General features: G+C 42.5%; 1 protein-coding gene across 3 annotated transcripts in view; it reads right to left on the bottom strand.

The window, feature by feature from the left end:
• Positions 1-13,617, bottom strand: part of cacna1d (calcium voltage-gated channel subunit alpha1 D) — a 352,130-nt gene that overhangs the window by 149,547 nt on the left and 188,966 nt on the right. For all 3 annotated transcript variants that reach the window (XM_033036547.1, XM_033036546.1, XM_033036548.1), the window contains 3 exons: positions 9,569-9,595; positions 4,904-5,064; positions 4,429-4,654 (listed from right to left, as the gene is read on the bottom strand). In XM_033036547.1, coding sequence (XP_032892438.1) covers positions 4,429-4,654; positions 4,904-5,064; positions 9,569-9,595 — 414 coding nt within the window. The remainder of the gene's footprint in view (positions 1-4,428; positions 4,655-4,903; positions 5,065-9,568; positions 9,596-13,617) is intronic.

Genomic DNA, 13,617 nt, shown 5'->3' with positions numbered 1-13,617 from the left:
GAACTTAAGAACAGTTAGCCAGGAACAGGAGCAGGGACATTGCAACAATTATTATTTAGAATTGGGAACAGATCACTAAGAAAATATTCATGTTTTTGAGGCTGTGACCTGCAAAATAGATAAAGGGAGATCAGAAGATGTAGTATATTTGGACATTCAGCGGAATCCAGAATAATATATCCCAGTTTGCTGTTGATGACAAACCGAGTGGTTTATGTGGAGGATGCAAGGGTGGCTTCAATGGGACGGATACCAGTGGGAAAAGGAAAGTTATCCACTTTGGTAAAATGTAGGAAAGCATACGTTTTTTTAAAAAGATGTGAAATACTGAAGTAAAGCCCCTGTCTCACGGTGCGAGGCCACCCACGAGTGATCCCGAATGAAAGAAAAAATCAAACTCGTGGTTGTCTACGAGATTCCAAGTTTATGTTCACGAGTTTAAACGAGTTCCCACGTGTATGTCTAAGTTTGCCGTTTACTTCTCATTTCTGCGATGTACCAAGTTCCTCTCCTGAGTTACTCTTGAGCCAACAACGACTACCGACGTGTGGAAAAATCATCACATGGATAAAAATGATGTCATGCATTTTTTTTACTATAAAAAGCCTTCCATGACCCGATGATCAGCTTCTCCGTGTCTCTTATGTAGCTGCATGCTTCTCTTGTCATGTAATTAACCGCTTTTATCAAATCGTTGCCTATCATTGCTACAATGCAATAAATGTACTTGGCTGTCAAACAAAGCGCAAAACGTAAAGGTGTTTAAGAAACGGACTGCAGGGAGAACTTCAAAGCTTTTGTAAATCGATTAAATTCAGGTAGAAGTTGAACTCAAGATTTAAATCCCCTGAAAGTAAGGTTTCTTTACACAGGATAGATGTTCTGCCAGAACAGAGTTGCTGAATAAAATCGTCTCCCGTTTTCCTCCGTTTCTTGCATGACCTCGGCTTGCCAGCTTTATTTCACACTCCGTGATCTGTGTAATGTATATAAGTGTAAAATAATAAACTGACCTAGAAGGTCCAGTGTTCTCCCTTGTTAGTTTAGTTTAGTTTAGAGATACAGAGAGGAAACAGGCCCTTCGGATCATCGAGTCCGCGCCGACCAGCGATCCCCGCACACTAACACCATCCTACACCCACTATGGACATTTTTACATTCACCAAGCCAATTAACCTACAAACCTGTACGTCTTTGGAGTGTGGGGGGATCTCGGGGAAAACCCACGCAGGTCACGGGGAGAACTTACTAGAACTTACTCAGTACAGACAGCACCCGTAGTCGGGATCAAACCCGGGTCTCCGACGCTGCATTCGCTGTCAGGCAGCAACTCTACCGCTGCACCACCGTGAATGAAGGCCTGTTTTAAGTATCAATAGAGGAGCAAGAAGGTGATCAAGGCGGAGAAAGTGTAGAGGCCAATGCCCAGGTAGTCCAACTCGCAGGAGTGCAGGTCCACCGTGACGACGCCGTGGCCGCGGTGGGCTTTGGAGGAGGTGCAGGTGACATCGGTGAACAGGCGAGGGATGTAGACCGTGGTCTGATTGATCCACCACATGAACCACCTGGCATCGCAGGTGCAGAGAAAGTGGTTGCCGCTTAGCCGCAGCTCCCGGAGGTGTTTGAAGGCGCTGTCCGGGAAACTGGAGGCCTGGATGGTCTTCAGGTTGGTGTAGCTGAGATCCAGGTACTGCAAGGAGGTCACGTCCCGCAGGGAGTCCTTGGTCAGCTTGGAGATCTGGTTGCGGGTGAGGTTGAAACGCAGGGTCTGGGTGCAGTTGGACAGCATGCGAGGCACCGTGGTCAACAGGTTGCTACCGAGGTCCAGCAGCTCCAACCAGCCTAGCAGGTAAAGCCTGCCCCAGTTGAAGCTCCGCAGCTGGTTACCGCTCAGCACAAGCTCCTTGAGTAGCGGGGGCAGGTGGTCAAACACGTCGTGCGGCATGAACGCGAGTTTCTTCCCCTAATAATTCACTGCTATCTGTGTTCGAGAGCGAAAACTTGCACGGTTCCTCGCCAGCGAAGATGGACACAGAATCTCTGGAGTATCTCAGCGGGACAGGCAGCATCTCTGGAGAGAAGGAATGGGTGACGTTTCGGGTCGAGACCCATTACTTCTCTCCAGAGATATGGCAACAGCACATCACAAAACCAGTCTGAAGAAGGGTCTCGACCCAAAACGTCACCAATTCCTTTTCTCCAGAGATGCTGTCTGCCCCGCTGAGTTACTCTAGCATTTTGTGTCTATATCCCATGGCTTATAATGTCACCTCACATTGTAAAATCATTATCTGAAGAAATGTCTCCTCGCTGGCTATAACATAATCTATGTAGAACTCACGTTTCTCTCTGCTTCATATACGTGGGAATTCCCTCAGTATGGTCACTTTTCACGCGTCCCGCCCGGTGTTGACCCTTCCCATCAATGCTTGAGCCCCCATCTTCGCTCTGTACCTTCAGCTTCATCGGCGGCTCTCTCCCATCGAAAGTATCCAAGTTAATTTCAGACCCCTATCCATCCATCCATACATTCATTATCCATTAAGATCTGACTAATCTTCAACATTTCACTTCTGGCACTCAGGCCAAACCCACGGTAGACTCAAGAGTCACTACGGTAAACACACGGGCCACTACGTTCTTACAACCAGTTTAAATGTTTAAAATTTTAACTTCAAGAGTAAATTTGACTCGTGGAAATCTTTAAACATGTTTAAACCTGCCGTTAGCGCCACGAGTCGCGTCCACGAGTTCCGACGTTCCCGCTACGTTAATTGTACGTGATTACCACGAGTTTAATTTGTTTTAAACTCGGGGTCACTCGTGGGTCAACTCGCACCGTGAGATAGGGGTTTAAGACACAAAAAACTGGAGTAACTCAACGGGCCAGACAGCATCTCTGGAGAAAAGGAATAGGTAACCTTTCGGGTCAAGACCCTTCTTCGGCGAAAAGAATCAGAGGAAAGGGATATGAGAGATATAGATGGTGATATAAAGAGATATAGAACAAATGAATGAAAGATATGAAAAAAGTAACTATGATAAAGGAAACAGAAACTGAAGTGTTGTATTTAGGGAGTGGACCTAGGTGTCTTATCGTATGAATCTCATGCAGTTTTGGAAAGGAAAATGGACATTGGCTTTTATTAGAGTAGGATTTAAGTACAAGAGTAAAGCAGTCTTGGTGAATTTTATCATGCCCCGATGAACTGCACGTGGAAAATTGTGTATGGGTCAAGTCCCCAACAGTAACAGCTCAAAGTGTTTTCCAAGCTACACAACGTATTGACTTGGAAATATAGTGCCATTCCTCTACCATTGTTGAGTCAAAAAAAGGATGTTAAATCTTTTCAATTAACAGTTCAACAGTATCGAGAAATAATGTCAATCACTGTCAACATTCCAAACACAGGACTATTGTCATGGGACAAGTATCAATGCTGCTGCCAGACCATCGACCTCATGGAAAAGGCCCTGCTGTCTGCCTGCAAATGGAGCAATCCACAACTTTGTGTTCCTGACACACCAAAGTCCTGGAATATCCACTAGATGATCAACTTAAGCAAGGTGTGACTTCACAAAAGACCTTCAGTTTAGTTTGGTTTAGAGATACAGCGTGAAAACAGGCTGTTCGGCCACCAAGTCCGCAACGACCGACGATCACCCCGTATACTAGTTCGATCACACACACTGGGGACAATTCACAGAAGCCAATTAAGCTACAAACCTGCCAATCTTTGAAATGTGGGAGGAAACCAAAGCACCCATTGAAAATCCACGCGATCACATGGAGAACGTGCAAACTCCATACAGACAACACCCACAGTGAGGATCGAACCGATGTCTCTGGCACTGTAAGGCAGCAACTCTACCACTGTGCCGCACCTATGCTACTGTGGTGACTTTTGGAGGAATACTACATGGGAAGCTACCCTGGTCAAATTTCCTTCAGGCACAATGCATCAAAGGGCACACGCTATGTGATGGGTTCATAATAAAAATGAGATGGCTCAATGATGATGATAACAGTGACAATATATAAATCATTGTCTGTGTTTTAATAAATGTAATATTATATTTAAATATTTTACGTGAGATTATTTTGTAAAATAAAAAGAGTTACCTTGCTCTGAATACTATTGTTTCACCACCAAGTGAGTGAGTAGAACATTTGAGAATATTTGCTATGTTTCTGCTGCGGCTTGCTTTACTGAATAGAACTTCTTGATTGATCTCTCCTCCATTTACAATGGGGAAGCAGAGCAATGATATAAAATAGTTCTGCTTGTGTTTTACATATACTGATGTTGATGTAAGGTGCGGCCCTTTTCGTGGTACATTTGGCAAGAATGTTATGCATGAAGATTATAAATATAACGTACAAGAGGACACAAAGTCAAACACAGGAGTTAATATTGTAGGCCTTACCTTGTCACTTTGAAAATTCTTAAAAGCCGAACACATCTAAAGACTGAGATTCCCAAAGGAGACATAACTTGAAATTCAACCAAGATGGTTTCAATTATTCCACCGCATACCACAAAGCAATCAAAGCGATTAAAGAGGGATACAAAGTAAGCCTGCAGGCCCAGACTGTACATTTTCACTAACATCTCACAGGTGAAAAGAGCCAGGAGAACTTTATTTGCAATATCTATAATGAAACAGAAATGTAAAACAAACTTTAATGACTAATAATGCATTAAAGTAATGTCCACAGTCATATTTAGCCTGTTTCTAACGATTCCCCATTGTCATTACATGACTTGAGTCAAACTAATGCAAAAGACCGTGCTAAAATATAGAGCACCTCAAAAAGACATTTGGCAACTCCATCCATTTGAATCAAAAATAACATTTATTGTTTAGTACTGTTTATCTGAAAGCATAATTACACTTTTACCTTGAATCGATGTTAGCCACCAAGGCTGGTTGTAGTGCTCTGAAGAAATGGTTAATGTATTGAGAAAAACAAGAATAATAACTAGCCAGTAGAAAGTAACAGACTTAACACCAACTCGACATCTTCTTCTTAAACAACGGTTCCAACGACGCCAGCGTCGACTAAAGAAAGTAAAAAATCTAATTTCGTCACAAAAATATCAAACTTTGCACTCAAGTATAAAATCAAAATACCACAAGAAGCAATTTAAAAAGAAAGTTAGATAGAGCTAGCGGAATCAAGGGGTATGGGAGATGGCAGGGACGGGGTACTGATTGTGGACGATCAGCCATTATCACATTGAATGGCGGTGCTGGGTCGGAGGGCCGAATGGCCTACTCCTGCACCTATTGTCTATGTATATATGTATCTAACTAAAAAGGTTACCAAATATCCGCACTGATCAATTTGTATAGACTAGGTAATTTGCAAAATGATGCAAATTGATTGTTAAATTGTGTATGGAGTTCATTTCTTTCTATTGTCAATTCAATGGTATTTTTCAGAAGATAGACACAAAAGCTGGAGTATCAGGCAGCATCTCTGGAGAAAAGGAATGGGTGGTGTTTCGGGTTGAGACCCTGAGCTCAGTCTGAGGAAAACATTACGGATGGTTCGTCTAGCGAGGCTATATGGGTGGAGCTGAGGAACAAGAAAGGGATGATCACTTTGTTAAAGAAGGAACTGCAGATGCTGGAAAATCGAAGGTACACAAAAATGGGTTCCGGCCTGAAACGTTGCCTATCTCCTATGCTCCATAGATGCTGCTGCACCCGCTGAGTTTCTCCAGCATTTTTGTGTACCAGGGATAACCACTTTGTTGGGGGTGTACTACAAACCCCCGAATAGTCAACAGGAACTAGAAGAGCAAATGGGAGATTGCAGACAACTGCAGGTCAAATAAGGTTGTTGTAGTAGGGGATTTTAACTTTCCCAATATAGACTGGGAAAATCATCGCGTGAAGGGTTCAGATGGGGTGCAATTCCTCAAAAGTGTTCAGGAGAGTTTTCTTAAGCTGTACGTGGAGGCCTCCAAATGTAAGAGGGCAACGCTGGATCTAGTATTGGGAAATTGGGAAGGGCAAGTTAATGAAGAGTGTGTGGAGGAGTCTTTTGGGACCAGTGACCACAGTTCGATTAGGTTTAAGATAGTTATCGATAGGGACGGAGAGGGTCCACGTGTTAAAATGTTCAACTGGGGTAAGGCCAATTTGAGGGTATGAGAGAAGGTCTCGTTCAAGTTGATTTGAGAAGGTTATTAGATGGGAAAGGAACATCGGCCAAGTGGGATGTTTTTAAAAGTGTACTGAAGAAAGCTCAGGATGTGTACGTCCCCGTTACAGTGAAGGACAAAGCAGGCAAACGTAAGGAATCTTGGCTAACGAGAGAAATTGAGACGTTAGTCAAAAACAAGAAGAATGCATGGGACAGGTATAGGCAGCTGGGATCAAGTGTATCCCTGGGGGAGTTTCAGGAGCTAAGGAGTAAACTAAAAAAGGATATCAGAAGGGCAAAAAGGGGCCAGGAGATAGCTCTGGCGGGTAGCATTAAGGACAATCCCAACAGACTTTATAAATACATAAGGGGGAAAAGGGGAACTAGAGAGGGAGTGGTACGTCTCAGGAATCATAGTGATCACCTCTGTGTGGAGCCACAGGAAATGGGCAAGGTCCTAAATGAGTATTTCTCCTCTGTATTTACCCGGTACCGGAAGACTGGAGGGTGGCAAATGTTGTACCTCTTTTCAAGAAGGGCTGCAGGGAAAATGCTGGGAACTATAGGCTGGTGAGCTTAATATCTGTAGTTCGTAAGTTACTGGAGAGTATTCTGAGGGATAGGATATACAGGCATTTAGATGGGCAAGGGCTGATTAGGGATAGTCAGTATGGTTTTGTATGTGGGAGGTCGAGTCTCACAAATCTGATTGAATTTTTTGAAGAAGTGAGCAAAAAGGTTGATGAAGGCAGAGCTGTAGATGTTGTGTACATGGACTTCAGTAAGGCGTTCGACAAGGTTCCGCATGGTAGGCTACTCTGGTTAGATCGCATGGGAGCCAAGGAGAGATAGCTGAATGGATAGCAAATTGACTCCATGGAAGGAAGCAGTGGATAATGGTGGAAGGTTGCTTCTCGGACTGGATGCCTGTGACTAGTTGTGTGCCTCAGGGTTCAGTGCTGGGCCCGTTACTGTTTGTCATCTACATCAATGAGTTTTAAAAGTATACTAGACCCATTGGGTCTATTCCTCCAACGCGCGGTTGTGGGGAGGGGGGGGGGGCTGCATGCGGCGTCACACTCACTAACCACACCCCTACACACGCTAACTTACCCCCCTTGATATTATATTAAAATTATTAATTTGCTCCTTTTACCCCAGAACTGCCCTATCCACTGATGCATAGTTAAATTTATAACCAAACATTTGTTAAAGATATTAAGGTTGCCCAGCTGCTGACCTCACAATGCTTTTCCTCGTGGCCCCGCCGCCCCGTGCCGCTCTGGATTAATGCAGCTGCTGTCAACGCGCATGCGCAGTTTTCCACGAGGTGCTTTAGCCCACCCACCCTCCCGTACTTCAAAAGGCGCAGAAAGATCGAGGAAGTTCCGCAGCAAAGCTCTGCTATAGGATCTTTGTTCTGCAGATTGCGAGGTCAGAGGCAAAGATCCTATAGCAAGCTCCACTATAGGATCTTTGGTCAAAGGCGCCCATGCGCCAAAGAAGTTTTCTCGCAGCTTGCGTGCCACGCCCTTCTCATCCCCCGCCCGCCCGCTCACTCAGCTGCCTGTTTCCAGAGTCAAGCCGGTGCTGTCTCTCTCCGCTGTTCGCAGACTACTCACTCGCCCGGTTCCCCCACCCCCCCCTCTTCTCACCTCCTCCCCTCTCCTCCCTCCCTCTCTCCCCTCTCTTCTCCTCTCCGTGTCCGCGGCCCGATCCTCTGTAACGCTGGCGGAAGCTTTTAGCAGTCCTCAGCAAAGAGCCTAAAGCTCGCTATAGGATCTTTGGTGCTCGGATCGCTCCGGGCTCGCTCAGGCCCCCGCGACCTGCCGCCCCGCCCCACTCCTTTCTCTCTCTCTCTCTCTCCCCCCCTCCCCCTCTGTCTCTCCCCCCTCTCTGTCTCTACCCCCCTCTCTCTCTCTCTCCCCCCCTCTCTCTCTCCCCTCCTCACTCTCCCCTCTCTCCCTCCCCCCCTCTCTCTCTCCCCCTCCTCTCCCTCTCAGCCCCTCTCCCTCCCCCGCTCTCTCCCCTCTCTCTCTCCCCCCCCCTCTCTCTCTCTGCCTCCCTCCCTCCTCTCCATCTCTCTCCCTCTGTCCCTCTCACTCTCCCTCTCTCCCCCCCTCTCTCTCTCTCTCTCTCCCCCCCTCTCCCTCTCAGCCCCTCTCCCCCCTCTCTCTCCTCTCCCCTCTCTCTCCCCTACTCCCCCACCCTCCCTCTCCTCCCCTCCACCCGCCTCTCACTCTGTCTCTTGCCCTTTGGTCTGATATGATAGATAGATATGATTTGGAATGCTGTCTGAAATTTGTTCTGTACGTTTTCAGGCTTGAATGGGATAAAAAGGTCAGCAACAAGCTGAAAGTATCACACTCTGAAGCAAATCTTGTCCTTGGAAAATGCAAAATATTCAGCTCACATTTTGTGCAGTCCTGGAAATGTCCTATAAAGTTAGGTGAAATTATTAGGCCATGGATTCAATCATTAGATGCCCAATTGTGCTGGTGGCTAAATCTGATATTACAGATATATATTTATCCAAAAAATATCATAGATTTCTATTGGTGCCATCAATGCTGAAAAGCAAAGATTTATTCCAAAGGTCTCACAATGCAGTTTGCAGTTATTTGCTGATGCAGGGATGACTACAACATTTGCTTACAGAACAAATCACTGCAGCCCCAAGTCCTCTCTCTTTATTTGTGTTTCAAAATGTCTGTGTTGCTGATAGGGGCAGCATTTATTCTTCATCATTAATTGCTCTCAGGAAGGTTGAGGTGAGTTTTTGAACTGCTGTAGTGATTTAGCAATTCAGGTCACAAAGCGCTGGAGTAACTCAGCACTGATCAGTACAGATTGTACCACAATCAGTCCGAAGAAGGGTCCTGACCACAAATGTCACCTATCCATGTACCCCAGAGATACCGCCTGACCCATTGTGTTATTCCAGAACTTTGTGTCTTCTTTTGTAAACCAGTATGTGCAGATTGTTGTGTCTTGGCATTTAAGGTTACAACTGAATGTCTTGCACGGTAATTTGAGAGTTAAGAGTCACCCACACTGTATGTAAAACGTAACAGATTAACTTAGAGAAAGGTATTAATGAACAATGTATTTTCCTGATAATCCAGAGGTTTCATGGTTAACAATTACTCAGGCTAGTGAGTTTATCCAGCTGCCCAGCATCTTGCTAGAGCTCAACCCCTCTAGTTCTGGTAATATCCTCGTAAATCTTCTCTGCACTCTTTCCAGCTCAACAAAATCCTTGCTATAGAACAGCGACCAAAACTGAATACAGTTCAACTAAATAATCAGTTATTATTATTCAACTAATATATCCAATATTCTCTAACCATAGTTCAGCACTTTTCACAAACAGAAATTAAAGGTATAAAGTCAGGGGAAAAGGGTACTGACCTGAACTTTGATTTAGAAATTCGAATACTATAATGTAAAGAGAATACAAGAAAATTAATAATTATAATAGCATCTTCTGTGGTTTTGCAGAAGTCAAAGTCATGTTTCTTTATTTAGTTATAGATTGATTTAACAGCTCATTGCTTGTAGATGCAAAATTAACATTACATTAGAAGAGTAATGACATGATTTGTGAAATATCACAACGTGGGAGAACAGGTATGGGACATTTCAGTAAGTACATGTTGTGACTTACTGAAATAAGCATTACTACAGTTATGATCTAAATTTGGACATCAGGTGATTGTATCAGGCTGATTCAGCTATTCTTGATTAAAAAATATTGTTACAATCACTCTACAAACCCCACAATGTACAAACATTATTTAAAAAGCAGGAACATTGTTGGAGATTTTGCCAGAGTTAAAGCTATAAATGCTGTTTTCCATTATTTCCCCAGAGGTTTTCTGTGTTTTCCATGAGGACAGAATCATTTCTCTGCCATTTCCATATTCATCAATAAAACTTCTCCTGATTCAGTCTGTATGGAAAGCACATTAATTTGAGCCAATCTTTCCCTTTTCATTTAAACAAAGAATGGCTCAGATATTTATGTTCCTCACTGGACTACTGTGGTGTTCTACTTTTCCACTGCTTAAGAATACCTTGGTCTTTCTCTGGTCAATTTTGAAATTTCTCCAATGGCCCTTTAGCCCATGCCAACCGATATGCCCCATCTACACTTCCTATCTGCCCATGTTTGGCCCCAATCCCTCAAAACCTTTCCTATCTAAATGTCTTTTAAATTTTGTTATAGTATCTGCCTTAACTACCTCCTCAGGCAGCTCGTTCCATAAATCCACCACTCTCTGTTTAAAGATGTTTCCTCTCATGTTTCCATTAGTTCAGTTCAGTTTAGTTTATTGTCATGTGTACCGAGGTACAGTGAAAAGCTTTTTGTTGCATACTAACCAGTCAGCAGAAAGCTACCAGCAGAAAGACAATACATGATTTCAATCAATCCATTTACTGTGTATAGATACATAATAAGGGAATAACGTTTAGATTATATATTTCCCCTCTCACCTTAAACTTTGTCCTCTGGTTCTTGATTCCGCTACTCTGGGTAAAAGACTCTGTGCATTCACCCTATCTAATTTCCTCATGATTTCATACATCTCTATAAGATCAGCCCTCAGCCTCCTGTGCTCCAAGAAAAATAATCCGAGCCTGCCCAACCTCTCCCGATAGCTCAGGCCCTCAAGTCCTGGCAACATCCTCGTAAATCTTCTCTGCACTCTTTCCAGCTTAACAACATCCTTCCTATAGCACAGGAACCAGTAAGAAAAGTGTCTGTACTGGTGTTACCATGGTGTGCAATGATACTCACTTTAATGGGTTAATACACAACAAATGCTCAAGTAGAATATTGTTGAGTAAGTGCTGAGTTGTATCACCTGTGTGATGACTCATAACATCTGTGTTGAGATTAAGTTATTTTTAAATTACATTTTGAGAACTGTTGAAAAGACTGAGCTATCCAATTGATAATAGACATCCTCTCTGATTTGCATGCTGCAAGCTTTTGATGCATTGCTACATAGCCTTGTATTAAACTGAAGTTTGGTATAAATCTTTAGTGTGTTCATTTATTCTCTTAACAGTTGTGATCAGATCCAAACCATATCTCAAAATGTTTGTGGTGAGATGATAGAGTCCCAATGTTTTAATACCGAACATCTGCCCATTTCCTTAGTACGTGCTAATGATTCATGAGTTGAAACCCATGGCTCCAAACCAATCTTTGAGTCAAGTATTCAGCTATGGAGAACAGTATCTACATCTCTAATCATACTGTCCCTTATTTCCACTCCTCGACCACAGTGCTGTGGTTAGCTATACTCATTCAGCCTGCGGTTTTCACTCTTACACAGTTGTAAAAACATCAATTTGCTTGGTTGAACAAAGGCTGCGCCCACCACAGAACAACCTACCAGATTTCCATAACTGCCTCACACATGTCACAGCTATTAGTTCTTACATTTTTAGTTGGATAACTAAACTAAATATTTAGTTGGATAACTAAACTAAATGTTTTTACTTTTAAAAAAATTATTAAAACCAACACATATTGTGTGTTAGTTTGAATTAAACACACAATCTTGAGTTCTATGCATAACTTGAGGTATGTACAGAACTCAAGTTTCAACAGTTAGATGGTATTAATAATTGCAGTCATTAGGACTTTAGAACGGTAGGTACACTGAAGCTGTGAAATATGGCTGTGTAATGTTTTCAGATGAGCTGCTTTCTACGAGCTTCGGCTGCTTGGAGCCCATCAATCCTACGCCCACTCTTCAGATGTCTTTATTGTAATCCTCCGAGTGTTACTCTGGTTATTGCTCATTTGATGATAAGGACTAGCTGCCTTCATGCAAATTTATGCAGAAGGTGATGACTCATAACTGGTGAGGGAAACGACTGCAAAGCTCTACTTGAAAGCTTCAAGTTGCAGCCTGGTAACTCCAGCTATTTACAGGTTTATGGTGGTGGTTTTTAGGCACTCATAAGGCTCTAATTGGGTTGCTATACCTTTATTTCCTCTGCAGGTAGTAGCTGTTCAAAAGGCTGACTGAACAATGTAAAGTCTAAATAATGTCACGATGCCGGGTCAGATCACTTCAAATAGACAAATTTAATTTAATTAGTTAATAATTTGTTTGTATGTCAAATTGATGAACATTAAATGATCACACTTTTCAGCATAATCAGTTAAATTACTTTTGTAGGTGATAGTTTTAGAATTGAAGCTGTGTATGATTCATCAAATTGCCCTTGTTAAGAAACAATCCAATTGATTTTTTTAACAAATTCCTCTAATAACTTGTCTCAATCCTTCAAACGCACTCCAAAAAGATAAAAGTTTCAGTGCAGAGTTTCTTAAGATGGTGCATCAATAATTTAGTGAAGACTAATTGTAAAGGATATTATATGAAACTGTCAAAATTCTATACTCTTGAAAGCACAGAAAGAAATGACAAATGGATGTCTTTTTACTCATTCTGTCAGCATTATTTTCTAGTCTGCAATATTGCACTGTAACTAGTGCATTGATTTACTTACAATAGACAATAGGTGCAGGAGTAGGCCATTCGGCCCTTCAAGCCAGCACCGCCATTCAATGTGATCAAGGCTGATCATCCACAATCAGTACCCCGTTCCTGCCTTCTCCCCATATCCCCTGACTCCGCTGAGGAAATATACAATAGAATTGCTCGGATAGTTACTTTCAGGTTTTGAACCTATGTTAAGTTGTAAGAAAAGCTTAAGGTTTTTAGAAATACTTTATTTCAGAAGAAATAAAGTACAAAGAAACACACATAGGGAACAGATGAATCAAAACATAGAAACGCTAAACTGAACCTGCATAGTTTAGTTTATTACTTTGAGGAAATTATAATGCTGGAGGAAATTGTATTTGATATGATTTTGTGTTGAAGAATGGATAGCTGAAAAGGGCCTCTTCTTAGGCCAGAGGTCATCTGCTCTTTCTCTATGGCACATTCTTGAGCTCTGAATGTGACATAAAGATGAAGTTATGGCTGGTATGCTGAGTTTGAGACAGAATTCAAGGCTGAGGGATAATAGACTCTATGACTCTTTGGCTATGTTAAATTATAATGAGGTTGAGATAAGGGGTCGAGAAGCTGTACTTTTGAGGTAATGGTCTGAAGTTGTTCTGTAATATTTGTAAAATACCTTGCAGATAGATTGAAAATCCATCTACCAGAGATGGCAGGGATGTTATGAAGAATTAAGTTGTATCCTGGCACCAAGCACTTATTAATTAAGTTGACAGATTTACAACCCATGTATGCTTGGAGTTGGGAGGTGTGTGTGGGTTTTGAATTTAACTTAGAAGCTGTGTAATTCGGCGAAACTCATATAATTAAGGTTTTTAATACATAGGTAATAGTATTTTAAACGGTGTAAAATTGTAGTGAAACCATTTATGAAATGTATTGTGTCTTAGTAGGACTGTAAACATT

The sequence above is a fragment of the Amblyraja radiata genome, chromosome 18 (genome assembly GCF_010909765.2).
Source record: "Amblyraja radiata isolate CabotCenter1 chromosome 18, sAmbRad1.1.pri, whole genome shotgun sequence".
NCBI lineage: Eukaryota > Metazoa > Chordata > Chondrichthyes > Rajiformes > Rajidae > Amblyraja > Amblyraja radiata.
Note: the sequence above shows the minus strand (reverse complement) of the source record. Positions and strands in the feature narration are given on the sequence as shown.